General features: G+C 46.5%; 3 protein-coding genes across 5 annotated transcripts in view; 2 read left to right on the top strand and 1 right to left on the bottom strand.

The window, feature by feature from the left end:
• Positions 1 to 1,035: 1,035 nt before the first annotated feature.
• TMED2 (transmembrane p24 trafficking protein 2) lies at positions 1,036 to 8,475 on the top strand. Its single transcript, XM_015587897.2, has 4 exons — positions 1,036 to 1,071; positions 1,253 to 1,493; positions 4,066 to 4,173; positions 6,964 to 8,475. Exons 1-4 carry the CDS (start codon positions 1,036 to 1,038, stop codon positions 7,086 to 7,088), a joined length of 510 nt encoding a protein of 169 aa, XP_015443383.1. The 3' UTR covers positions 7,089 to 8,475.
• Positions 8,476 to 10,016: 1,541 nt separating this feature from the next.
• Positions 10,017 to 22,705, top strand: DDX55 (DEAD-box helicase 55). Of its 2 annotated transcripts, none has more exons than XM_025045539.1 (14): positions 10,017 to 10,174; positions 11,895 to 11,945; positions 12,038 to 12,124; positions 12,978 to 13,069; positions 13,146 to 13,208; positions 15,139 to 15,288; positions 15,841 to 16,030; positions 17,055 to 17,137; positions 18,772 to 18,903; positions 19,696 to 19,788; positions 20,319 to 20,544; positions 21,006 to 21,174; positions 21,525 to 21,817; positions 22,039 to 22,705. In XM_025045539.1, the coding sequence occupies exons 1-14, from the start codon at positions 10,067 to 10,069 to the stop codon at positions 22,201 to 22,203; spliced, it is 1,902 nt and encodes a 633-aa protein (XP_024901307.1). In that variant the 5' UTR covers positions 10,017 to 10,066; the 3' UTR covers positions 22,204 to 22,705. The 2 variants fall into 2 exon arrangements, with proteins under 2 accessions (XP_024901307.1, XP_006910041.2); XM_006909979.3 differs by having other exon boundaries at positions 10,018 to 10,174; positions 20,430 to 20,544.
• Positions 22,704 to 25,473, bottom strand: part of EIF2B1 (eukaryotic translation initiation factor 2B subunit alpha) — a 9,208-nt gene continuing 6,438 nt past the window's right edge. For both annotated transcript variants that reach the window (XM_006909978.2, XM_025045540.1), the window contains exons 8-9: positions 24,701 to 24,826; positions 22,704 to 24,030 (exon numbers count right to left, since the gene is read on the bottom strand). In XM_006909978.2, coding sequence (XP_006910040.1) covers positions 23,866 to 24,030; positions 24,701 to 24,826 — 291 coding nt within the window. In that variant the 3' untranslated portion in view covers positions 22,704 to 23,865. The remainder of the gene's footprint in view (positions 24,031 to 24,700; positions 24,827 to 25,473) is intronic.

Here is a 25,473-nt window from a genome sequence, read left to right as displayed (position 1 = left end):
CGCCGCCCGGTCCCCGCCGCGGCGACCCGCCAACGGCCCTCGTCCCCGCGTCCCGCCGGGTTCCGGGTCCCCGGCCCCCCTCGGTTGCTTCGTTGCTCTGGGTCGTCAGCTTGCACGGCGGGTTCCCCTCGGAACCGTTCGCCGCGCTTTGTCGCTCGGGCGCCGCGTGTCAGCTCCCGGCCCGGAAGGCGCTTCTCTGTCGCGGCCGGCTGGTGGCGGGACTCGAGGCGGTCAGCAGCTGCGCGCCTCCACGTTACGGATTAATGTTGGGACGTGGCATGAAAACTTTTGGAGAAGTAAATGAGAAGTTACCGAGTGATGCTAGGCAGACGTTCGCGTTGTGTTTTTCTTTGCTTATCGTAGAAACGACCTGAGTGTTATACCTGTTTTTACACAAATCTCCGGATACGTCGTTTAGCCATCTGTGACTAGGGAGAGAGGTGGAGTCGGGTCATGCATTCGAGGAGTAATGAATGCAGTGAAGTATCTGGAGAAAACAGGGAATTTTAAGAAACCAGCAGTCTCCAAATTTTGTCCTGTATCATTTTTTTTTTTTTAAACCGAAAGAATGATTCACCTCTCTCTTTTTTTCCTTTTTGGAAACCAGATGTAATTAATATTTAAATTCATCTGTTAGCATGATTGATTGGGTTTAAGAATTTTTCACTTGATAGTGAACATTAGCAGACTTGGGCACAAATTACACAATACAAGTGAGGGCCAGAAATGGGATAATGGAAGGAGTATCTGTTAAAATTAACTAAGACCTTGCTGATCAACTATTCCATTGTCCATGTTTTACAGGTGGAGGGGCTTTAAAGCAGAAGTGACTAGAGCAAGGCCCAACGGCTGCTTTGTAGCTAATGGGGATGAGGACATGGGTCTAATTTCCAGGCCAGTCCTTTTCCTTAAGTTTCAGGCATCTCAGATAAAGCGGATTCCTTCACTGGTTGGCAGTAATCAGGAAAACCTAGAAAGGCACCTTGTTCAAAATTTTCAGTTTTAAAGCGGTTTCTCACTGTTGTTAAGGGCTACATGTTTGTGGGAGGTGTTAGGCTACTTGGAGGCTGTGTAAGGTGCGGTTTTTGTGTCTGAGTTTACATAGTAGTTGAACAAATGAGACAGTCGAAAGGTAGAGGGCTCCAGTGGGAGCCCAAAGAAGTTTCTGTCACTAACTGATGTGGAGCTCAGTGAAAATTACATTTTCTCAGCGAGTGTCCTAGTGCCAATGGACATCACTTACAAAGTTTAGAATTTTAAATTTTCCGTGATATCTCATGCGTTTCTCTTCTCCCTCCAGATTACAGGGCCTGATAATAAAGGAATTTATAAAGGAGACCGGGAGTCCAGTGGGAAATACACATTTGCTGCTCACATGGATGGAACATATAAGTTTTGTTTTAGCAATAGGATGTCCACCATGACTCCAAAGATAGTGATGTTCACCATTGACATTGGGGAAGCCCCGAAAGGACAGGACATGGAGACAGAAGGTGAGATGAACATTCAGAAAGTTTATATTACTTTCCAAGAGTTAATATTAATTCTGTACATTTTTATCTATCTGAATGCGGTATTTATTTTGATTTCTTATTCTGGGTTCACTCACTGTCTTTAAAATTAAAAATTTCTTGTGAAAAATGTTTTTTATCCAGATCCCCTAATTAACAAAGTTTCTGGAAGTTCATGTTTATATTTTACTTCTTTATAATTATCTCTTCTGACAGTTTAGGCACTTCGTGCTCTTGTAAGCATGTAGATTACATGCCTCTTAGGTTATTTGTTCTGTTAATTTGCAAATCCTGGTATATGCATCTTTATTGCTCATTTGTATACATGACGAGTTTAGCTAAACTTTTTGTTTTTATTTTGTGCGTGTGTTTAAATCTTAAACTTTCCTTCAGGTGGTGGAGATACCTGGGATGGTATGTGGATTGATTTTCGACAGCATCTTTTTGCATATTTCTGTTTGCTGTTACCTAATTTCTGCTTTCCTTTTTTTCTAATCTGTTTGTTAGCATGAGAGTGTTTTATGTCTTAATTTTAAAAAACAACCCTACAACTAATTCGAGTTTTAGAGTGATTGTTTTTTGGTGGTTTTTGTTTAGTTGACTGGAGGTACAAGTTGGGTCATTTTAAATTAATAGCACTAGGAACACAGCCGTTGACATTTTGATAGTACCTTTTAAATGAACATCGAAGAGTAGAAGGATTCAACTATAACTGGACAGATAAAAGTCTTAATTAGACATAGCTAATAGCAAATGGTGCTGTTGACTTTGTAGAAAGTATTTTGTAGGTTTATTTTAACCATTATTTAAGTTCTCTAACCTGAAACTTGGTTGGGTATGAAATGCAGTTTTAGGAGCCATGTCTAGATATGGTAACAAAAGTTCTTTCAGTCATATGTTTCAGTTAGATTAATTTTTATTCTTCAGCTTACCAGCATTGAACCCTGAATTGATTCTTCTGGATAAATTACCTACCAGGAGCCAGCACATTTGGATGTGTTGTGTGTGTGCGTCCGTGAAGGGTTGTTGTCGCAGTTCACAGTAGGATTTTGGGAAAGTAGCAATTTAACACATTTCATAGTATTAACATTAACATGTCTTAGATATTGAGCAATTAGTAGAACACTGAAATTATGAAGATGATGTGTTAGGTTTTGGAATCTATGGGATTTAGAGAATCATACTACTTAGTATTCCTGTGCTTGCTTTTCAGGGTCATTTACAGTGCAGGACTTGGCTAATTTTCAAGGAGAATTGGGAGTTTTGAAGGACCTTGTGCGTTTGTTCATTTTCTGGAAATTAGTCCTTTCTCAGAAGTTCAAAAATGTTGGCTGATGAATGTGAATGTTGACTTATTCTTACGTAATCTTTTAACACAATATCTAAAATTCTTGCTTTTGCTTGTTAATGGCAGTGAATGGCAGCTGTCAAGTCAAGCCTTCCTCTAAAGCAGTGGTTCTCATCAGGATGATTTTTGCCTCCCCAGGGGACATTTGGCAATGTCAGGAGACCTTTTTGACTCTCATGGCTTGGCGGGTGATCCTGTAGCGCATTAGATAGCTCCCCGCGACAAAGGATTATCTGGTCCAGATGTCAGCAGTGCTGCCCCCGAGAAACCTGATCTAAAGGTTCCGCGTAGTGTGTGGCGCCTCCAAAGTGAAGCCGGTGAGGGAGGGTTTGGGATTCCAGGCCCTTGGCTTCTCTCGAGAAATTTAGGATTATTTGGAATTCTAGATGCGGCCCAGTCTTGGGCAGTGATGAAGAGACCCTTCCCGTAGGAATCTTCCCTTGTGTGTTTCCCCCACCTGTTTCTTCATTGTCATTACATAGCACTATCTAGGAGCCTACACTGATTCTTCAGAACTCCAAGTTCACCTCGCATTCATGTTTGGCCGAGGAGAATACCTGGTGTTAGACCTTGTGTAGCCGAGAGCTCGTCTGCGCTTGCGATGCCTGCTGGTGCTCACTGTAGTGAAGTCAGCGCTTTGACTCGCATAGAAGAATGCTTGAGTTGAATTTTCCTAAGAAGGTCTTCATGTTTTTCTCTGCTTAGTGTCATAGAGATTAAAGGTCTGTTTTGATACTGCTCCTCAATTAACATTAGAGTTACATGATTTTTAAGAGTAGATTTTGATTTTAGTTTAAATGTTATTTGTAGATTATTGTTAGGGTGTTATTAAGGATTTTGTTTTTTCGATATTTTGTGCTCTCTTTTCCTTCCCTCAGTTTTTTTCCCTCTTTCTGGTTAGCTGTCAGTATAGTGAACCTCACTTAGCTGCAGTTCATTAGTTCTTAGGGTTAATTGTTTTCTTTTAGTCAGTAAAAATTATATAGTGTGTTCTCTACCTTAAAAGAGATTTCTGTACTGGGAATGGACTTAAAAAAATGCTTCGAGAATTAAATTGTCATCAGTAGTCCAAAATGATGTCTGAGCCATTTCTAAAAAGTTACTCCTTTTTATGCCTTCTCTGAGCAACGTTTTTATTGTTTTATAAATATTTTTCAAAAAGAGATTACCAAATATGTACTAATTTGTTTGCAAATCCTTCTGTAGCTCACCAGAACAAGCTAGAAGAAATGATTAACGAGCTAGCAGTGGCGATGACAGCCGTAAAGCATGAACAGGAATACATGGAAGTTCGGGAGAGAATACACAGAGCAAGTGAGTGAACGAATGGGTTAACTTTGCAGCATTGTCTGTGGTGGCCACAAATGCTGAGGGTGTCTTACCCAACAGCTTGCTTTGATTTTTCCTCATTTAGAAGTTTTGCAGACATACTCAGATTAAATCATTAACTTAAAAAAAGTACCTATGCAAAGATATTTTATACGTGTTTGTAGAGCTTTGTACTACACTAGTTTATTATTGGGACATTGATTCTAAACCACGAAATGATATTAAGATTCAGCACAGTATTAAGAGTTTTCAAAACATATGGTCACCTACCTAAGGAATGAAGCAAATCGTTTTTTTAAAGCAGAAAGGAAAAACACTATAAAATGGCTATTGCATTGGTTTTTAATCAAATGCCTAAAACTTTTGTGCCAGTATGATTAATGGTATATGCTAAGATTTAGCTTTTTTCCCCCTAAAACGGAGCGTTTAGTCTAGATAAAATAGCACAGAAATACGAACAAGGGCAGTCACCAAGTGAATACCAGTTTGGATTCCCAAATTTGTAAACTGGAAACTGAGAATGTGTTTGTGGAAACTGATGATCGGAAGCCCATGTTAGATTGCAAAAGCCTGTTTAGCCCATAATACAGCCTTAAGCATTCTGCTTTTGCATGTAAAATTAAGAGGTAGCATGTGTTGACCCACAGACAAGGTATCATATTTTAGATCCAGGTCCACACCTGTGGTTCAGTGTCTTCCATCCCCCAGGTAGTTCTGAGAGATGGACCTCACCGGGAGCAGGCTCTTGTCTGTGAGCACAGAGTGACCTGGGCCAGGCATCTTTGTTCTGGGGCGGGGTAGGGAGGGGAAGGAAGCACGATGCTGAGAGGTCAGCAGAGGTGAATTTCTTCAAGGTGTGGATTCTGTTCTTCTCGCTCGCTTACATCTGTTCTTGCCGCTGGGGGAAGGGAACTGGCGGGACCTGGAGCGTGGACTTCCCCTCTCCATGGGAGAGCGACGAGTAAATATGACAGATTGGAGCAGCACCCCCGTTCTCGCTTTTTTGGGGTGGAGTGAGGCATGAGCATGAGGGGGACCAACGCGTGTACACACACTCGTGCCTCTTGCACCATGAGTCCTTCTCCTTGCTACCACTCTGGGATCTTTACCTTCTGTCCCTCATCTGGCAGGGACCCGTCTGTGGGCTACCTTCTCCCAGGTGGAGGCCAGCCCATTCTGGGATGAGAAAGGCACTGAATAGTGCGAAGGCCAAGATTTTCACTGTTTTGCAGACCAGGTGGCTTTATAGGTATAGGAGGTTCCTGGGAACATAGCAGCCAGACAAAGCACCCGTCTTCCGGTTTCTGAGTGGCCAACCTTATTCTTTCTCCATTAATTTGACCAGAGAGACGTTCACAGACAAGTAGAACTTCAGGCATTTAGTTTAATTTTGCAAGTGAAATAGTTCCTCAATGCCGTTTGTTTTGTACATCCGCCCACAGCACCCTAAGACAGATGAACATGAGACTTCCTTTTTACTGCAGTGTGATAATAACGCCGTGTTGCCTACAGGTCAGGCTGATATGCGCGTGGCATGATGACATTGTCTGATAGGCACATGTTCTCCCAGGTGGCTGCTTACTGTGCTAGTATGCTTCATTGTGTTCAGTTTAAGCTTAAAGATGCATTTTTCTATAAGTGAAGGGAGATATAAATACTTCTTGACATGGTTTCTTAATTCGAAGTATTTACTCAGCCATTCCCTTTCAGACATGATCTTAAAATGTGAGTCATTGGTGATTATGCTAGAGATTAATTACGAAGTTTTCAGTAGAAGTAAACGTCACACCAGGGAATAAGCACTAAAATTTAAGTGTTGGTTTTTAGGGTTCTAGTCAAGGTCCTTGGGCACCTGCCTATTCTTACTCTGGGAAGGCATCCTTCTGGAAATATGTTAGTTGCTTTCTTTTCATTTCTTTTTGAGTGATCATCAGTCTAGTAGCTGTTACAATTCTAATTAATCTTTTTACAAATAGTATACAAACTTTTTGTATGTAAAATGTGGCACTCATTCAGCTGATTACTATGATACTATATTGCTAATTATAAATATTTCTCATGTTGGATATTTGCAGAAGACCACCTAGTAATTTAAAAAAGTTAAGTCGATAGAATTGGATCAGAAACTAGAAAGAAAGTGATGTAAGTTGAGCAGGATAAAATAATGTGGTTATAGCTGTTACTTTAAGGATCCGATCCTTAGCTTAAGAGTGGGATAAATCGTGAGACTTATTCAGGTTTACTTGGTATAACTGCCATTTCTAGTCCTCGAAACTGAGAAAACTGCCCCCACCTAGAACAAATGCCAAGTACATAGTAGGTGCTCAGTAAATATTTGTCAAGTAACTGTTTAAAGGAAAAGACGCTTTGACACATTTTAACTTTGTAGTGCTTTTTGGGTAACTCTGTGATCTTGAAACAATCTATTAATTTTTTAAGTCAATTTTCTAATTCGGCAAAAAGGATTATAATGTGGGACATTTCAACCTGAGGGAGAAAGAATGTTGGATTGGGTTTTAACCCTACAAGTGTGACCTTGGGCAAGTCACTTTTCCTCTGTATTCCACATTCATAAGCAGAGTTGGCTTGACTATACTCCAAATCCATTTAAATCTAGAATTCTCTGCATCTAAGTATGTTGGGGACAGAAATATTTAGACTACGATAAATGGTATGTAAGTAAGGCTAGGGGATAGTTTATGATGCCTTTGTGGGGTTTTTTTTGGTTTTTTTTTTTTTTTGGTTGTTAAAATTTTGTTTGTTTGTCCTCAACAGTCAATGACAACACAAACAGCAGAGTGGTCCTTTGGTCCTTCTTTGAAGCTCTTGTTCTAGTTGCCATGACATTGGGACAGATCTACTACCTGAAGAGATTTTTTGAAGTCCGGAGGGTTGTTTAAAAAGCCTTTTCCTGATGATCCGAAACTCATAATTCACTGTTTACCGACAAACATCTTGGTCATAATAATGTCATGAGTTTGTATGTTTTTATTTTCTGAACTGTACACTCACAGCTTATGTTTCTTTGTGATTAATAGATATTGAGGAAAAACACCTGATTAGGAAAGTTACAATGAAAATTTGACATTTGATTGGCACAATTTCTTATTCGTATTCTGCCTCCATTATACAGGTCCTCCCAGAGCTCAAACAATGTAAGCGAAACATAGGCAAATACTCCTTATGACATCTTCTTTCGCTACCATAATAAAATGCCATTTGTTCAGGATAGTACTTTACTAAAATGACTGCATTCCTTGGACCCCCTACCCTGCAGTTCTAGTCATTAAAGATTCATTTTGTTGAATCCTTATGAGAAACAACAGTCTGAATCGTGACGTTTTCTATCCACCTAATGGCAGAGCTCTGTGACTTTGGAGTATGCTACCAGGTTGGTACTTTTATACTTTGTGTATTTGGTTTTGTTTTAAAAATAAGAATTAACCCAACAACACTTTCCTCCTAAATTTTCACTTTGAACCTTAGGACTTCACCTTTACTTAAATTGATGACACAAGCAGCTAATAACCATTGTTTGGTTTCTGCCTGACCGTGTAAGAAGTCTCCCTTAAAGCCAATTCTCTGGGTGTTTCAGCCAATAGTAGCTTTTTCTTTCTATGCTGGCACATCACTTTCTCTCCTCTTGGCACGCAGCACTATGCATTCACGTAATTGAAAAAAATCTGGATGTCTGATGGCAAAAGGTTAAAGCCTCCGATTTCATTGCAGTGATATACAGCCACTATTTTATTTTTGATCGACGGCATTTGGCCACTCTATAATTAGGGTACTGAACATCACTGTCAGTACTAGGGTTTTGGTTTTTGTTTTTCTTGGGTCTTTTTTGGCACATGTGAATTTTGTTTTGTATAAAACGAAATGACTTTATCTTGGTCTCTGATGATGGGTTTAAAATTAAAGGAGCATCTGGTTTTGGTGTGGGGACGATCCAGGATTATGTTGTGACTGATGTACATTAGTTACTTGTACATTATTTTTTTTTTCGGATCTTTGCAAAGGTAAAACTACAAGTAACGAGTTTTATATAATTAATTTAAATTTGTTACAGGTTTTCATGTTCAGGATAAACAATTTTTCAACCTTGGGTGAAAATACTTGCAACAGTTTAAGGTGACTGTTTTACCTTAGGACAGCTGTTGCATGCCAATTTATTTTTTTTGTGTGTGAGAAAACATTTCAAAATTGAATTAAAACATGTAAATTTAAAATTGGTTGTGTATCTAATCTGCCCCAGGTTCAGTAAATAAACAATTCTTTTTAAAAACAGTTTTAGCATTCTGTGTTTTATATATTAATGAATTCACATTTGTTGTTTCTGTTCATATTCAAAATGAGACATGTCCACATTTTCTGAGTAATTATGCCTGTTATAAATGACTGACTTAATGGCTGAACTTGAGGGTAGTGAATAGGAAAGAACCCAATTTTAGATTTCCCTGTGTGGTTTCTTTGATGGATCAGTGATAACATCGTAAGTGTTTTTGTATTTGGAAAAAGTTTTGAGTGATTTTCACTCAACTACCTGGTTTATGGATGTGGGAAATAAATTTAAGAGGGATTAAGTGATTTGCCCAAGGCTTTGAGATGAAGAGTGATTGATGGAAACAAACTAGTTCTCTGCCTTTTGAAACTATTCCTCTTCCTCCATGACACTAGGGGCCTGCTAGTAATAAATGAAACTGCCACTTATGGAGCCCTGTAATGTCCTGGTGCGATGCTAAGCGCTTTTTATCATCTGACTCATTTATTCCCCAAAACCGCGGTTACCTTGGGTGCTATCATAATCCTCATTTTGGAGATAAGGAAACAGGCTTGGAAAGGGTCCCAAGTTCAGATAATAGTGAAGCCCCAAGTGCAGATGGCACAACGTTCTTTCCCTCTGCTTTTGCTTTGGGAGCTGTCTGAGGATCCCCCATTTTATAAAACGGTGGGCAAAGGTGGTTTGAGGATGTGAAAATGTTACCTTGGGCTTTAATTCCGTTTGAGACGACTGGAGTCTGCATGAGTACCGTTTCCATTTATCCTAAAATACTGACTGTACTACCAGCTGTAGCCACCGAGATAAAGAAAATAGAGGGAAATCTCCCACTGTCGGGATTTATCTTTTAGCGGGGGAGATGAAGTGAATACGTAAGTCACACGACATGTCGTTAATGGTAGGGGCTGTGGGTAAGCGGTTGTAGTGACCAGGAATGGAAAACATCACTAAGGTGACATTGGAAAAGTCCTGATAAATGTAAGGAAGCAGGCCGTGCACATAGCTGGAGCCCGGCACATGATGTGAACAGTAAAACCTTTCCGAATGATGGAAGCGCGTGGGCCGTCACAGGTGAACACAGGGATGAGAAGACAGTATTCTTGTATAGGACTCCGGCGTAACTTCCTCAGAGCCAAACCCACATTTATTATGTAGCAGGCACTGGATCCCCACGTCAACCCTATTTTGCATTACGGTGAACCTGGGGCTCCGGAGCTGGGGTACATTTCTGTCCTCCCTCCACTGCCCTTTGGCCAGCACGCGGTATGGTGCTGCCATCTGCCTCCAATTAGCGGAGAAAGCGGGAGCCGGAGCCGAATCCCTCCCGCCCAAACGCCTGCCGGGCGTGGAAAGCCGCCCCGAGCCTAAGTGGCAGCGCCGGACGACTGGCACCACTCTGGCCGGGCCCCCGCCACCGGCTTTCACTCTCCCGCGGTTGGTTTTCCACTCTCCCGGGGCGAGGGCACCTTCCGCGCCCTCCGGAACCTGGCTGCTGCGCTTCGGTTCCCGGCCGGCCTCGGCGGCGGCGTAGGCGTCCGGAAGCGGAAGTTCTAGCTGGCGGCGCTCCTGAATCCGGGAGCCGCGGCGGGTGTGCGCGCCATGGAGCATGTGACGGAGGGGTCCTGGGAGACGTTGCCGGTGCCGCTGCACCCGCGGGTGCTGGGCGTGCTGCGGGACCTAGGTTTCCCGTACATGACACCGGTGCAGGTACCCGGCGTGGCCCTAGGGGACGAGGGGCCGCCGTGCGCCGGGGGCAGATGGGGAAAGGCAGGCTCAGAGCCGGCCGGGCACCCGCTGAACGGGACGCGGCCGGTCGGTCTTAGCATTAGCACTCGCATCCAGGAGTTTTCAGCCTTCCAGCGGGGACTTCTACCACGTCTCCAGGCTGCCCGGACTCGGGCGATGCCAAGCTGCTAGTGACTCAGGCAGGCAGAGGCGGCTGGCGGCGGCGCACCTGTGCCGGGGTCCTCACGCCCCTGCCCACCTCCACCTTTGGGTGCTAGGATTTAAGTGCCTGGTTCATAGCCTGTCCCGTCCCTTCTAGCTGTCAGACTGATGTGATGGACAGTGACAAGAAGGTCCAGGATAGGAGGAATGATAGGGCGTTAGGAAGGGTGTCACTGAGCTGATAGCTGAGTGATTGAGAAGGAGCTGGCTGTGGGGTTACTGGAGAGTATCCCAGCAGAGAGAAATGCCAGTGCAAATGCTCTGTGGCAGGAAATGGGCTTGGAGGAACAGAAAGAAGCCCGTTGTGACTGGAGCCTCAGGAATGGTGGCCGAGATGAGCAAAACAGAATCTGTGTTGTGCAGGGTCTTGTAGGAGCTTGGAGTTAATTCTCGGTGCAGTGGGAAGCCATCTTATATGGGAAGCTGTGCAACAAGAGAAGGGATGTGACTACTGTGTAGAGAATGGACTTTAAAGGGGTAAGAAGAGGAGCAGGGAGGTCAGGAGGCCATTGTCACTAAGAGATGATGGTGGCTTGGAGTAGAGAGAGAGCAGTGGATATTGAGAAGTTGGGTTCAAGATTGCTTTAGGGTTGCTGAGGAACCAGATCGGGGCCTACGAAAGAGAGGAATCTAGAGGGATCCTGAGCTTTCTGTCCTTAGCGTCTGGGTGGATGGTGGCTACTAGAAATGTTAAAATTGTGTATGCGACTCACATATTTTTTGCTGGACAGCAGTGATCTAGAGCAGAGTTTCTCAATATTTGCACTGTTGACATTTTGGACTGGATGCTTCTTTGTTGTGAGTGCTGTCCTGTGCATTGTAGGCTGTTTAACAGCATCCCTGGCTTCTACCTACTAGATGCCAGTAGCACCCCCGCCACACACACACACAGACACACAGTGGCATTTGGGTACCAAAATGTCTCCAAGCATTGCCAGGTGTTCCTTGGGGGGACAGAAATCACCCAGATTGAGAACTGCTTGTGCAGAGGCCATCACAACACCCAGATATGTTGTGATGGGGTGAGCTCAGGCTCGGGGGAGCAAGGCGAGGGTCCTGGAGAGGTGACCTCAAAGCCAGGCCCTGAGTCTGCTTCATGTTTAGCCACTGGTTCCTGAACCCAAAGGGCCGGGCTTTTCATAACCCCCGGAGGCCGGCACAGTGTTTACAATGAGAGGGTCTGTGGAATTATTGTTCTCTGATACTAGAGCTGGAAGGGACCTTCAAACCCTTCCTGGTCCAGAGCGGAAAAGCAGGTGAGGCAGGACTAGAATTCAGGACTCCTGAATCCCAGCTCAGCTCGCGTTCCCCTACACACATGTGCAGACACCCCATCATGATACCTTGGGGTGCCTAGCGGTGACTCTGCTCAGAGTCCGCTTTGGGGTGGGGCCCAAGGCCGCCCAGTACATGCCCAGGGCTTTGGCTCATCTGTGGAGTCACGGCATTCTCTAACCAGCGCTTTGCCCTCTCTCCTTAGTCCGCAGCCATCCCTCTGTTCCTGAAAAACAAAGACGTCGCTGCAGAAGCGGTGAGTACCTGGCGTCAGGGCAGCCCGTCCTCCTGTCTTCCTTCTAAAATGAACCGTGAGGGAAAACCAGCCAACACCTTCTCCCCTTGCAGGTCACCGGGAGTGGGAAGACACTCGCTTTTGTCATCCCCATCCTGGAAATTCTCCTGAGACGAGAAGAGAAGTTAAAAAAGAGTCAGGTGAGGAGAGCTAAGTGACTTATTTTCACTTAGTCGTCGGAGAGGTCACAGTTGAGTAAGACGCTGGCCAGAAGCTTCATACATAAAAATACAGCCTGTCCTCAGTATTTGCAGATTCTGTATCTGCGAATTTGCCTGCTCGTTAAGATGGACTCGTAGCTCCCCAGTCAGGACTCGTCGTGCTGTCTCGCTTACCCGTGGGCTCGCGCAGAGCAGTGACAGGTTTGGGTTGCCTGCTGCGCACCCTCCTGGCGACACTCTGCCTTCCTGTTTCAGCTCTCCCACTGTAGATGGGTCCCTTTCACAGTCTGCGTACTGCCGTGGTTTTCACATTTTCTTTGGTGATTTCACGGTTTAAAATGGCCCCAAGCATAGTGCTGACGCGCTGTCCAGCGTCCCTGAGTGCAGGAAGGCTGTGACGTGCCTTACGGAGATGACACGTGTATTACCTTAGCTTCATTCCGGTGCGAGTTATCGGTCTGTTGGCTGAGTTTAATGTTAATGAATCAACAATATATATTACATAAAAACGTAAATCAAGGTTATGTATTGATGGGTTGACAAACATGTGACTAGAGGCACGTGGGACGCTCACCCCGTATTTCTCCGGGAGCAGTGGTTTAGTGTCTACTAGCTCATGTTTGCGGTGACTATAGAACAGAACTGCCGTGAATAATGAGAACTGACCAGGATTCAAAGTCATTGAGTGCACTGTAACCAGACAGTGCTGAGCGAGCCCCAGAAGCACCGTTCCTCTGGGAGTCTCCCTGTGAGGTGGGGGGTGCGGGGCGTGTGTGTGGAGGTCGCGAGCCCCGCACACTGCTCATCATGTCCCTTCCCCCCACATGGGCAGGTTGGAGCCATAATCATCACACCCACTCGAGAGCTGGCTATTCAAATAGATGAGGTCCTGTCGCATTTCACGAGGCCCTTCCCACAGTTCAGGTACAGTGGATGCAGTGTCCCTGCCGGCCACGGGCCGTCGTGTTGCCTGACCTCACAGACCTGTCTCTTGTTGTAGCCAGATTCTCTGGATCGGAGGCAGGAATCCTGGAGAAGACGTTGCGAGGTTTAAGCAGCAGGGGTAGGTCTGGGGTGTCTGCTTGCTCCGCTCATCTCTTCGCTTGCCCTTGGCACTGAACCTGAGAGGAATCGATATGTGATCTAGGCACCTTCCCCCCGAAAGGTTTTCTTTCCTGGTCAACCTGACGTTTTGCTCGCCGGCTCCTTCCTTCAGCCCTGCCAAATACTCGCCTCCAGCGAGCGTTGCCCCTGGAAGGGGAGGGGGGCAGGGCGGGGTGTGGCCCCCCACTCTCTCCAGACGACTCTGGGGCCCTTGTCTTCTGGGCTCTCTCTACGTGGTCTCATCCTTCACTGGGTGGTCTCTGACCTCGCCCTCAGCCCCAGACCTACAGACTCTTGTCCGCCTGGCATCTCCCCTGGCCTCTCAGCGGCTGCAAACATCTAAAATGGGGGCTTGGAGTTTTAGCCCCAGACACGCACCTCAGCTGCAGATCTCCGTTCTTCGGCCCGCTCACGTGCTCCTGGAGTCAGCCCTGACACCCCACTGTCCCCCCACGAGGCCCCTCCCCCCTCACTACTCACATTAACCATCACCCGGTCCTTTGCATTTTCTCACCAAAGTGTGTCTCTAACCTGTCGCTGCCTGTCCCACTCATTCCCTCCCGGGTCCTGCAGTAGCTTTGTCTCTCCTTTCCGTGTTTCTCCTTACGATCCGCTCCACGGAGCAACCCAGAGCGGCCTCTTCAGAATGCCAGTCTGATCACGTCGCTCCCTGAAGACACTCTCGTGGCCCTGCTGGCTCTGATGTTAGTACAGGGCCTGCGAGGCCACCGTCCCCCAGTGCCACCCCCTTCCCTCCCCAGCCTGCTGCTGCAGTGTCCTTGCTGGCTTCTCGGTACCGTGTGGGCCAGGAGGCCTGGGGAAGTCGGGAGTGTCTCTCGCAGCGCTTTATGTTCAGAGGCTCGCGCAGTGTGGAGCGCGCTGCAGGTGGTACTAGACATTTGGGGTGTGCGCTCCAGTATGGGGTGCACCGGCCCTTGGGATTCATTTGGCCCCTCCATGCATAAGGCTTGTAAAGGGCTGTGATAGGTTTTGCGCCCAATTCGTTAGTCAATCTTTACGAAGAGAAGTCTCTTTTACTGAGCGCTCACTGTGTCCCAGCTATAAGGTGAGATGCTTTCCAGTAGGGGTCACAAACTGGTTCCTCTGGGGGTCAGGTTGGGGTCAGGATAATATAACGGCGTGAAGGGGGTTGGGGGGTGTTGGGGAGGAGCTGGCTGGGAGGCGCCAGAATGCTTGACTCCAGCTGGTAGCTGCTGTGCAGGACTCTGGCTGGATATTGGGTTATTCAAAAGAATATGGAATTCTAGATTTTTGTGTTATCTCCAGATTTTTTTAACCATTGGCATGTAATTCACATTTTTAAAAATCTTGCAGGTCAGCCAATCTTTGCGGCCACACTGGGTTTTCAGTCTGCCAGTCTGTGATCTTTACATAAAAGTATCTCTACTTCGGTTAGCGTCCTCATTTTGTAGACAAGTTAGTTACCTGGGGCCTAACGTGGCTAAGTGCCTTGTTCTCGGTCAGCAGTCTGCAAACCTCTCTGTAAGGGACCAGATGGTTAATATTTTAGATTGTGGACCACACAGTCTGTCACAGCTTTCAGCTCTGCTGTTGTGGTGTGGAAGCCACCAGAGACCACACGTGAATGAAGGAGTGTGGGCGCCTGTCAATAGAATGTCATGGAAACAGGCGGAGGCCAGACTTGGCTGATGGGCTGGAGTCTGGAGTCTGTTGGCCGCCCTAGGTCTCAGCCTGGAGGCGGAGTCCGTCTCCCCCGCAGCCCACGTGCTCCCCACACTGCAGCGTTCCTCCCTGGCTCCTGTCTCCTCTCTCTTTCCTGGGAGCCGGGTGACTTTTGGGGGGTGGTATCTGGTAGCAGAAATATGCGCAGGATCAGAGAGAGTGGGAAACGTTAACTGTTTTCCAAGTGGGAACATCGTGGTGGCGACTCCAGGCCGCTTGGAGGACATGTTCCGGAGGAAGGCTGAGGGCTTGGACCTGGCCAGCTGCGTGAAGTCCCTGGACGTCCTGGTGTTGGATGAAGCAGACAGACTTCTGGACATGGGGTTCGAGGCAAGGTGCTGGATCGGGAGCTCTATTGGCTTTGGGTGGCACTGGGTGCAGAAGGGAGGCCCAAAGGGAATGAACGCCCTTGTTTCCTCATGACTTTGAACTTCAGAACGTTAGGTGGTTTGGTCCTTCAAATTCTAGTACACAATTTAAGTTCCAGTTCTTCATTCTCCTTAAGGTGCATTTTCCTTTGTGGTTTCTTTAAGATTTTTTAAAAAATAAACAGCTCTGTTGGGATATAATTCATATCTCATATAGTTCACCCACTTAAAGAGTACAGTTTAGTGGGTTTTAGTCTCAAGTTTTGTTTCATAATTTCACTCGCTGCTTTTAATTGTCTCATATTATGAAAGTATAATTATGTGCTTCGGAGAAACCTTGGGAAAATGAGAATATAAGAAGAAATGAAAATCACCTATGGTCGCACCTCTCAGTATATCTACTGTAAATATTGCGATAGTTTCTCTTTGTCTTCTAAAGACCTGCGTGGTATCATAATGCAGGATTTCTGGATTATGCCGATGAATGAGGCTCCCCTCCCCACCCCTTTTTTTTTTTAGCATTAACACCATCCTGGAGTTTTTGCCGAAGCAAAGAAGAACGGGCCTTTTCTCCGCCACTCAGACGCAGGAAGTGGAGAGCCTGGTGAGGGCTGGCCTCCGGAACCCCGTGCGGGTCTCGGTGCGGGAGAAGGGCGTGGCGGCCAGCAGCACCCAGAAGACCCCCTCCCGCCTGGAGAACTACTACATGGTGAGCACCCGACGGCATTCTCACTGTTCCCTGCGATTCTGTGTCCTCACGGCTGGAGTCTGAGGCGCGGCTTGGTGACAGCAGTTAGTTACACTGTTGTGTACTTGAAATTTGCTAGGAGGGTGGATCGTAAGTGTTCTTACCAAAAAATAAAAAAAAGCTAACCACGTGACAGGATGGACGTGTTGGCTGCCTTGAGTATCTCGAGTATGGTTTCATTGTGCACATGTATCAAATCATCACATTGCACGCCTTAAATATACACAGTTTTTACCTGCCAATTATATCGGTAAAGCCAGAAGAAATCAAACAAGTGTTTGATTAAATTGCTAAGGCAATTTAATGAAAAAAATCTTAATTTTTTTTTATTTAAACTGTTTTCAATAAGCTTAGTTCTGTCTTTCCTTTTACATGATCAACTGTAATAATTGTTTTAGTAATGTATTAGGTTTTTGTGTTTCTGCTTACTTGAAAAATGATTCCTTAATTTTTTCTTAATTTTCCCTGTTTCATCAATATAGTATACAGTGTTCTCACTAATGTGTTAACTTTTTGCAATTAAAACAAGCAGAAATTAGTAACGATGAGTGTTCTAGGGATTAGCTTATAGTTTTCTAGGAAAGTAAATCTGTAAAATGATACCCATGGTATATTCTAAAATACATTTGGGGACAGAGCAGGACTGTCGTTATGGGTGGTCAAAATTGGTGACTGCATGAGTTAACGTGGGCATAAATGTGTGTTATGCATAGTCCCCAAGGACAGTTGTGTGGTTCTCCTACCCCCAGGCGGTATGTTCTTAGCTCACATGTGTGGGGTATGCTGGGTACAGGCACCGGAAGCACTGGGTTCCCGGGCCTGTCAGAACGCGCCTGAGTTAGGTAGACTGATGGACGTTCTGACAAAAGTGTCTTATTCATGTAAGAAAGTAGATTCTTTAAAATTTAAGGCTGAAACAAAATAGCTATGGGGATTATTATTGTCAATCAATTTGTTTTTATTAGTTTGCCTTTTTATTTTGTAGGTGTGTAAGGCGGATGAGAAGTTTAATCAGCTGGTACATTTTCTTCGCAATCGGAAGCAGGAAAAGCACCTGGTCTTCTTCAGGTAATGAGTGCTCTGAACTCTGCTAAGAGTCGGGGCCCAGCCGCACCTGGAAAGCACAGGTGTGTGTGGCACTCGGACTTGTGGTTCCATTGAGGGCGGTTCTCTCCGTTAGGAATGCTTTTGGCTGCAAATAACCAAAACCCAACTTCTGTGGCTCAAGCGGGAGGGACTTATTTTTCTCCTGTAAAAGTCCACAGGTAGGCAGTGTCTGGCTTTGGTTTATGTCCCGGCAACATCAGGGTCAGTGTTTCTGCAGTTATCCTGGCCTTTCCATCCTGTCTGTCACTTCATACTCTTGAGATGATCACTGTCACACTCACTGTCCTGTCTGCACTGAAAGCAGATAAAAGAGGAAAGGCAGACGGGGTGGGGAGGGCAATGTTAGCCCTATCTGTCCCTTTGAATCAGAAGAGCAGGAGGCTTTCTCAGAAACCCCTCCTCCCTGGCTGGCTTGGCTTCCATTTTATGGGCCGACGGTGGGTCACTCGCAGCCCCTCACATCAAGAATGGTGGAGAGAGTGAGTGTGTAGTTGTCCCGGCCTCTGTGGTGAGGAGGCAGAGGAGGAGGTGGCTGGGAATGGCATTCGATCGGCTAGCCCCGTGTCTGTCACAGGGGGGTTTGCCCTGCTGTCAGAATGCAAGATTCAGGACAGATGTGGTGCTTTTTGACACTACCTGAAGGTTTTTTTTTCTTTTTCACCTGTCCGTCCACCAATAAAGTACATCAGCTCTCCAAGCGTGAATGCGAAACGGAGTTCACAAAACCACACTCGGCGCGGCGGGCCGCGTTTCTGCTGTTTTCTGTTCTGGTCCAAACTCACTAAATTGATTTCAGGACCCCCCAGATTGCTGTCAGGACCTATGGGTTGTGACTTGCAGTGTGTAAAACTGCTTTATTATGTACTGGTGTGACTTGTGGCGGAAACTGTGAAGCAGTCACTTTGCACGGGTACATAAGACACAGGTGTTTACGTAGACAGGAGTCGCCTGGCTTGGAATCTGCAGCCTGGCCTGGAGGGAGGGACACTGCAGGACTCCGACCTTGGCTCTGGCTCTGCCGCTTCCCCATTGCCTCTCCCTAAGCTTCAGTCCCCTCATCTGCAAATGGACTTGACGTCGCGTTGGAATCCCTCCAAATGCGATGGCCCTGCTCCCTTATGTCGTTGGGTGACTCGAAGCTGAGACCAGGTACCTAGGCGAGGATGATGGGTCTAACTTAGGTTGTCCACTGAGCCCAGGGGTCACACTAATGGGGGAGGAAGCAGTTCCCCAAATGAGGAGCAGGGATGTTTCGAAATCTTACGACACTTTATATTTCAGACGTCATTGTTTGTTACGAAGGACAGCTTGCACTAATGCTGTTTCTCAGGGCGGGGAGAGCCCCCTTGCTGGAACATCTTTAGACAGTGAAAATACATCCTTGGGGTTTTAATTCACATTTAAGGGATTTTGTCAAAAGATCGGCTTTTCACTGCAGAGAGGGTTCGAGGTTCAGAGCTAAGCTGTGGGTGAAGTTCACAGCCGTCTCCATGTTTCCCAGAGGATGGGGTCATCACTGTCGGTGCTCACGGCCTTCCCCCGCCCGCTGTGGAAGGGCGGGTGGCCAGCGACCACGCCCTCTGTCCCTCTTGCAGCACCTGCGCCTGCGTGGAGTACTACGGAAAGGCCCTGGAGGCGCTGGTGAAGGGCACGGAGGTCATGTGCATCCACGGGAAGATGAAGTACAAGCGGGACAAGATCTTCACGGGCTTCCGCGGGTTGCAGAGGTCGGGGAGCTTTGCAGAGATGGGTCTCCAGCCACTGCACGCGTCTGCCCGTCCCTCTGCCCCAAAGCCCCGTGGGTGACGTGTCCACAGCCTGCAGCCCCCTCTGCCCCAGTTACCACATCCCCTCTGTGCAGATGCCCAGAGCCCGTCCCTCTGTCCTGACCCCACTGCACGTGGCGACTCCCCTGCTCGATTTTAAGCTGCAGCACAACAGAACCCGTATGTTGTGTGCACGCCTGATTCCCTGGTTTCGGCCCAGGGCCTGGCCGGTGGGGGTCATGGCAGCTGTTGAATGGGTGAAGCGGGCAGGTAGGAGCGACCCATGACGTCCAGCTTGCAGGTTGTCGTGCAGGTGACGGCACAGTAGGGAATGCGGAGCTCGGTGACCGTAACTCGATTCTGTCTGTGCATTTAAATAATACTTTTCTGTTTTCCTTAATTATGAGCATCCTTGCTCTGTTAAAAGCAATCTTAGGCAAAGTGATACAACCATTATAGTCAGGCATGGAAAATTTCACTTGTCTTTTTTAAACACCTGTGAAGCTTAGACCCTCTAGTTTTTTTTTTCAAGTGGAAATATGCTAATTTAAAAAACCCTTTCACTGTCTCCTCTCACCTTCTATTTTCATTGGGAATTTCTAAAGCCCTAGAGCGTCTTAGGAGGAAGAAAAAATGAAAATCTTGAGATTCTAGAACCTATGTATTACAGCTGTCCTCACCGAGGTCATTTAAGGCTGCTGGTGATGAAAACGGTGGCCTCCTCACGCAGAACCGTGTCTTGTCATTTTCTAGCGGGATTTTAGTGTGCACTGACGTGATGGCCCGAGGAATAGACATTCCCGAAGTCGACTGGGTTTCGCAGTACGACCCTCCCAGCAACGCAAGGTACAGCACGGTCGTCGTTCCCCTCTGCCTGGGACCTCGCCTAACGAAATACGGATCCCGAGGGAGTAAACAAATGACGTTTGCCAGGTGTTATTCTAACTGGCAAAAATAGGCGAATGGGTGCATCACTGGTATGTCAGTAATGATTCTATGTCACACAGCAGTCAAAAGGTATTTTCCAATGAAAGGTATTTTTCAAGTTCCTGCAGAAATGTACATGATAGAATGTTGAAAGGAAAACAGTACGTCACACCACAGATGAACATTTGTTATTCTCCTAAAGTAAGCAGGTTTTCTTAAGAAGTGCTGTCAAGCATAAGCCCCTGAGCAGTAATAATGGTTATTTCTTGGTGGAGGGCTTACAGGGCCTCTTTTTTTTTTTTTTTAAACACTTTTCATGATTTTCCAGATTTTCTGTTAGGACCGTCAGATCATCAGATAGGAATAAATCTAAAAGCTTTCTAGTTCATTAACCGTCTTGCGGAATCCCGTCTGGTTTGCGATGCGTATGTAACCGCCAGCTCTTCTAGTTCAGGGCCCGTAAGTGGCAGAGCTGGGACTGAGCTGCGGGGTCTGGCAGCTGCAGGCCCACGCCCTGCCTGGCGTCGTCACGTGACCGTGCTCCCATCCTGTGTTCGCAGCGCCTTCGTGCACCGCTGTGGTCGCACGGCCCGCATCGGCCACGGCGGCAGTGCGCTGGTGTTCCTCCTCCCCATGGAAGAGTCCTACGTCAATTTCCTTGCAATTAACCAGAAAGTAAGTTGTCATCTCTCTTCATATGGAATACCGTGACGGGTGGCTGGAAAAGTTCTTTTCCATAAGTGGTCTGGAACTCACACTGGGGGCTGGCTGCAAACTCACAGGGCCAGGCTGGCGATGGGAGTGCGGAGCCTCGAAGGCTGTGGAGACACCGGCCTCGTCCAGGGCTGCAGCCACCACTCGGCCCAGCTGAGTCTCTGCTTGGGAACGTGGACTTAGTGTTGCCATACTTTCCAGCCAGAAATCAGGACTTTATGTAAAATCTAATTTTAAAACTTTAAAAAATTTAAAATACTTTTTTGGCCCAAGTAAAATACTTGGGTTGGATTTTGGCTTCCCAGCCTCTGATGTGAGATTAAAATGAACCGTTTGCCTCTGGTTTTGTTGGCACTGGCTCTGAGGGGGAGCCCTGGGGATGAGGTGATTCCAGCCAGGAAAAGTGACTGGCCTCTGTGCAGTGCCCCCTGCAGGAGATGAGCCTCCAGAAGAGCACCGCGGACGTCCTTCCGAGGCTCAGGGCCATGGCCCTGGCCGACAGAGCCGTGTTTGAGAAGGGCATGCGAGCTTTTGTGTCGCATGTCCAGGCTTACGCGAAGCACGAGTGCAGCCTCATCTTCAGGTTAAAGGGTGAGCTGGACGTCTTCCTCTGGTCGTGTCTCCACCTTCAATAGCTGACGGTTTTACAAGTATGAAATTGCTTCGTCTTATAAAAATCTTAGGCACCTGTCAGTGTTAACATTTTCTAAACATGGTTAACATTTTCTAAACATGTAACAGGAAGTCTTCCTAGGGTTTGAGTAGACAGAATAAACTGGCTGTTGAGTATTCCTTTTTAGTAAAAATGTAATTATTTTAATTCTAATTAAAATGAATCCATCAGACTATTTGATTAGAAAAATTTTATTACTAGGAATCTTCACGGGTCGATTCTCCTAATCCTGTTTTGGGTGCTAATGCTGATGTTTTGATTTAACTAGATCTCGATTTTGCTGCTCTTGCTCGGGGTTTCGCCCTGCTCAGGATGCCCAAGATGCCAGAACTGAGAGGAAAGCAGTTTGCAGATTTTGTGCCCGTGGACATTAACACAGACACCATCCCATTTAAAGATAAAATGAGAGAGAAGCAGAGGCAGAAACTCCTGGAGCAACAACGAAAAGAGAAAACAGAAAATGAAGGGAGAAGAAAATTCATAAAAAATAAAGCTTGGTCAAAGCAGAAAGCCAAAAAGAAAAAGAAGAAAAAAATGAATGACAAAAGGAAAAGAGAAGAGGTAAAGTTTGCAGTTTTATTACTTAACATAGTCAATTTAGAATTCCGAACACGTTTTATTGAAATAGTATTTTTTAATAGGAATTGCGTGGGGCTCTCAAATTTCTGCATCACATTGGTGACCTGGGTCTGAGTGTGTCGCTCCTGATTAAGAGCTGCTGCTTTTACTTAGGACGCTGCGGCCGAGAAATTCAGTGGTTTGTTGTTCTCTTCTGCATTTAGGGTTCTGACATTGAAGATGAGGACATGGAGGAACTTCTTAATGATACAAGGCTCTTGAAAAAGTTTAAAAAAGGCAAAATCACTGAAGAAGAATTTGAGAAGGGATTGTTAACAAGTGGCAAAAAGTTAGTCAAGGCAGCAGATTCCAGAATCGCAGATTTGTAGGATGACTGCTGATCCCTGGACCTGAGGCGAGACGCACGTGTGTGCCCCGCACGCGGCAGGCGGCTCACGTTGGCCTTCGCTGCACGTCAGAACGTCGGCAGACACGCAGGAAGCGTCTCATCTCTGCAAGCTGTCGTTTCAGACGGGGGAGAGATGAGGGAGGATTCGCACTCTTGACTATTACTAGAAACTTGCCAGCCTCGAGGAGGTCACGCGAGTGTAAATAACAGATGTCGATATTTATTTCACGTGTCATCTACATAAAGAGCTCGTTTTCTGGGGCGAATTTACACTTATTTTTTAACACGCAGATACTGAAGTAGACTCGATTGTAGGCTGTTTAAGGTTCCTTCGTGTTCGCAGGCACCGTACCTCCCTGGGTGTCTGACCCCTGGACTTCAGGTCTCTGATGCACTGAGCACCTGCATAGGGCGGCTAATGCTGCTGGCGTGTTTCTTTCCTTAGAAAAGTCCCTAGTACTGTTTTGGGGCGGGGGGGGGTTAACACGCAGATACTGAAGTAGACTCGATTGTAGGCTGTTTAAGGTTCCTTCGTGTTCGCAGGCACCGTACCTCCCTGGGTGTCTGACCCCTGGACTTCAGGTCTCTGATGCACTGAGCACCTGCATAGGGCGGCTAATGCTGCTGGCGTGTTTCTTTCCTTAGAAAAGTCCCTAGTACTGTTTTGGGGCGGGGGGGGGGGGTGTCTAAAAAACTGAGGAAGTGGGTCATACCCTGGGAAAGAAAATTATTACGCCTCTGTTGAATAAACTGTATTTTCTTCTCACCAGCTGTATCTTAAGTGTGTAAATGTGGCTACAAGGTGCCTTCACCACTGTGGCCAACAGTGGGGCTTGGGGCAGCGCTCAGTCCCAATGTAACACCGTATCAAAGTCTCATGCAATTTATTTGAAAAGATGCTGAATTTGTTCCCAAGTACAATTTTTAAAAGTTGCTCAGGTCCCAAACCTGTTAAAATTCACATCATTTGCAGATGCAGAATTTAATGTAACAAATGTTCTGGAAGGCGTCTTAACTGGCAAGCCATGTGGATACTCCCGCTAACTGCCGCTTCTGCCCTCTTGGGGCTCTGTGGGTGGTTTCCACTCCACTCGGCTTGATGCCAGCCGGGGGATGGTGGCCCCTGGCTCGTGTTCACTGGAAGCCCGAGGCCAAGGGAGTGAGTGTTTTCTGCCTTTCTTACAAGGCGCCACATGTATTGCGTGTCCCGGGCAGCTGCTGGCCAGTGAGGAAGGGGCAGCCGGCTGCAGTCAGGAGCACCTGCTTTTTTAGGCCTGCATCTCTTTGAAGCTTTTGGCAAATTCAGTCTGGAGAGCAGAGAAGATGGAGGGAGGGGACTTAGGCACGTCTTTCATCGGTTAAGTAGCCAATAATCTAACCTGTATTTCTGGAAACAGGAAATGAATGGAAGTGTCTGGAAACCGTCAGCATAATTTGAGTTTTTGAGGAACCATGAACATACTTAAATAGGACGGAAATGAATAAAAATTTCTCCAAGACTTAGGAATTTAAGTCCTTAGTCCATTCATCTTGATTTAGAGAAAGAAATTCAGTCTTGGACTGGCTCACATGGGCCCGAGAGGCTACTCACTCTGCCCGCCTGCCTCGGCTGTCCGTGGCGGGGGCAGGGGCGGGCCGGCGCTTACAGGTACAGCTTGATGAGTTCGTCGCTGACAGCTGAGGGCGTGAGCACGCCCAGGTCTGTGAACAGCAGTGTGATTAAGGACGGGGAGGTGTAGTCGACCCACGGGTGCTCCTCTTTGAGATCCTGTCCAGTGTGCGCAGACTTCAGGGTAGCGGCCTTATACTAGGAGACAGAAAGCAGATGTTAGTCTGCCCCCACATCCGGGGTGCTGCACGGCCAAGGCCTGGGCCTGAGCAGCCGCTGTGCAACCACCTGAAAGTGCCCTCCGGAAACGGGGAGCAGCCAGCTGAGCGGCACACTGGCGAGGAGGGCAGTGTCACCTGGGTGGGCCAGATCGTGGCGGCCTATGGGCCAAGGGCACAGTGTCCCCTCACCAGCGTGCTGGATTCACTCAGAACAGCCTTTGCAGAGGGCTGACGATGTGCCAGGCACTGTGCTAAGCTCTCCATGGATCATCTCAGAATTGTCATGACTGATAATACCATTATCCTGTTGTATAGACAAATGAAGTTCAGCGCTTACAATGAAGACTCGCCCAAGGTCACATGGTCAGTAAGTGGTAGAGATGGGAGCTGAGCCCAGAGAGTTGACTCCAAATCTTGGACTGTTCACCACCAGCCCTCCCCGGCTCCTTAGCCCGTATGAGATTGAAAAACTGAAAATCTGGGTACGAATTAGACTCTGTGAGTCCAACATCCACCACTTTATTTTTGTATCCCCACTGCTGGAGAAAGTAGTGACAGGAAGTGAATAACTAACATTATTAGCGATGCATTTTTCCCAAAGGTTTCAGTTTAGACTCAAATACCCCTTCAAATATTCAAACTCTTGCCTTAAATTTATCTGGGACATCTTGTTGGTTTAGTGGGAAGAGCCGCACAAACTTGAAACTTTCTGCAACCACGTAGAAGGGCTTGTTCTGTGCTTTGGCGCACACAGCCATTTGGTTGGTTCCAATCTGGGAATCAGAAAGGAGAAAAAGATGACATCTTATAGCACATCTGAAGTGGAAGTAACAAAAAGTGTACAGAGGACACAATATATGTAATTCTGGCTTCGGCATTAAAGAGGATCTTTTAAAAAAGAAAACAGACATTTTCCCAATGATATACAAATGGCCAAAAAACACATGAGAAGATGCTCAAGATTCGTAGTCATTAGGGAAATGCAAGTCAAAACCACAATGAGATTCTACTCCACACCTACTGAGATGGCTATAATTAAAAAAAAAAACAAAAAACAAGTGTTGGCAAGGATGTAGATAAACTGGAATCCTCGTACGCTGCTGGTGGGCATGCAAAATGATGCAGCCGCTGTGGAAAAGTCTGGTTGTTTCCCCAAAAGCTAAACATATAATTAGCATACGGGCCAGCAATTCTTTTAGGTATATACCCCAAAGAACTGAAACTAGGAACTCAAATAGGTCATTGCACACCCGTGCTCACTGCAGCATTATTCACAACAGCCAATAAGTAGAAACAACCCCAGTGTCCATCAGTGGATGAATGGAAAAAGCAATGTCCATCCTGACAGTAGGACATTGTGCAGCCACAAAAAGAAATGAAGTACTGCCACATGCTGCTGCACAGGTGAGCTCTGGAAACA

This window comes from Pteropus alecto, unplaced genomic scaffold (assembly GCF_000325575.1).
Source record: "Pteropus alecto unplaced genomic scaffold, ASM32557v1 scaffold213, whole genome shotgun sequence".
NCBI lineage: Eukaryota > Metazoa > Chordata > Mammalia > Chiroptera > Pteropodidae > Pteropus > Pteropus alecto.
The sequence above is the reverse complement of the archived record's forward strand: the minus strand, read 5'-3'. Positions and strand labels throughout refer to the sequence as shown.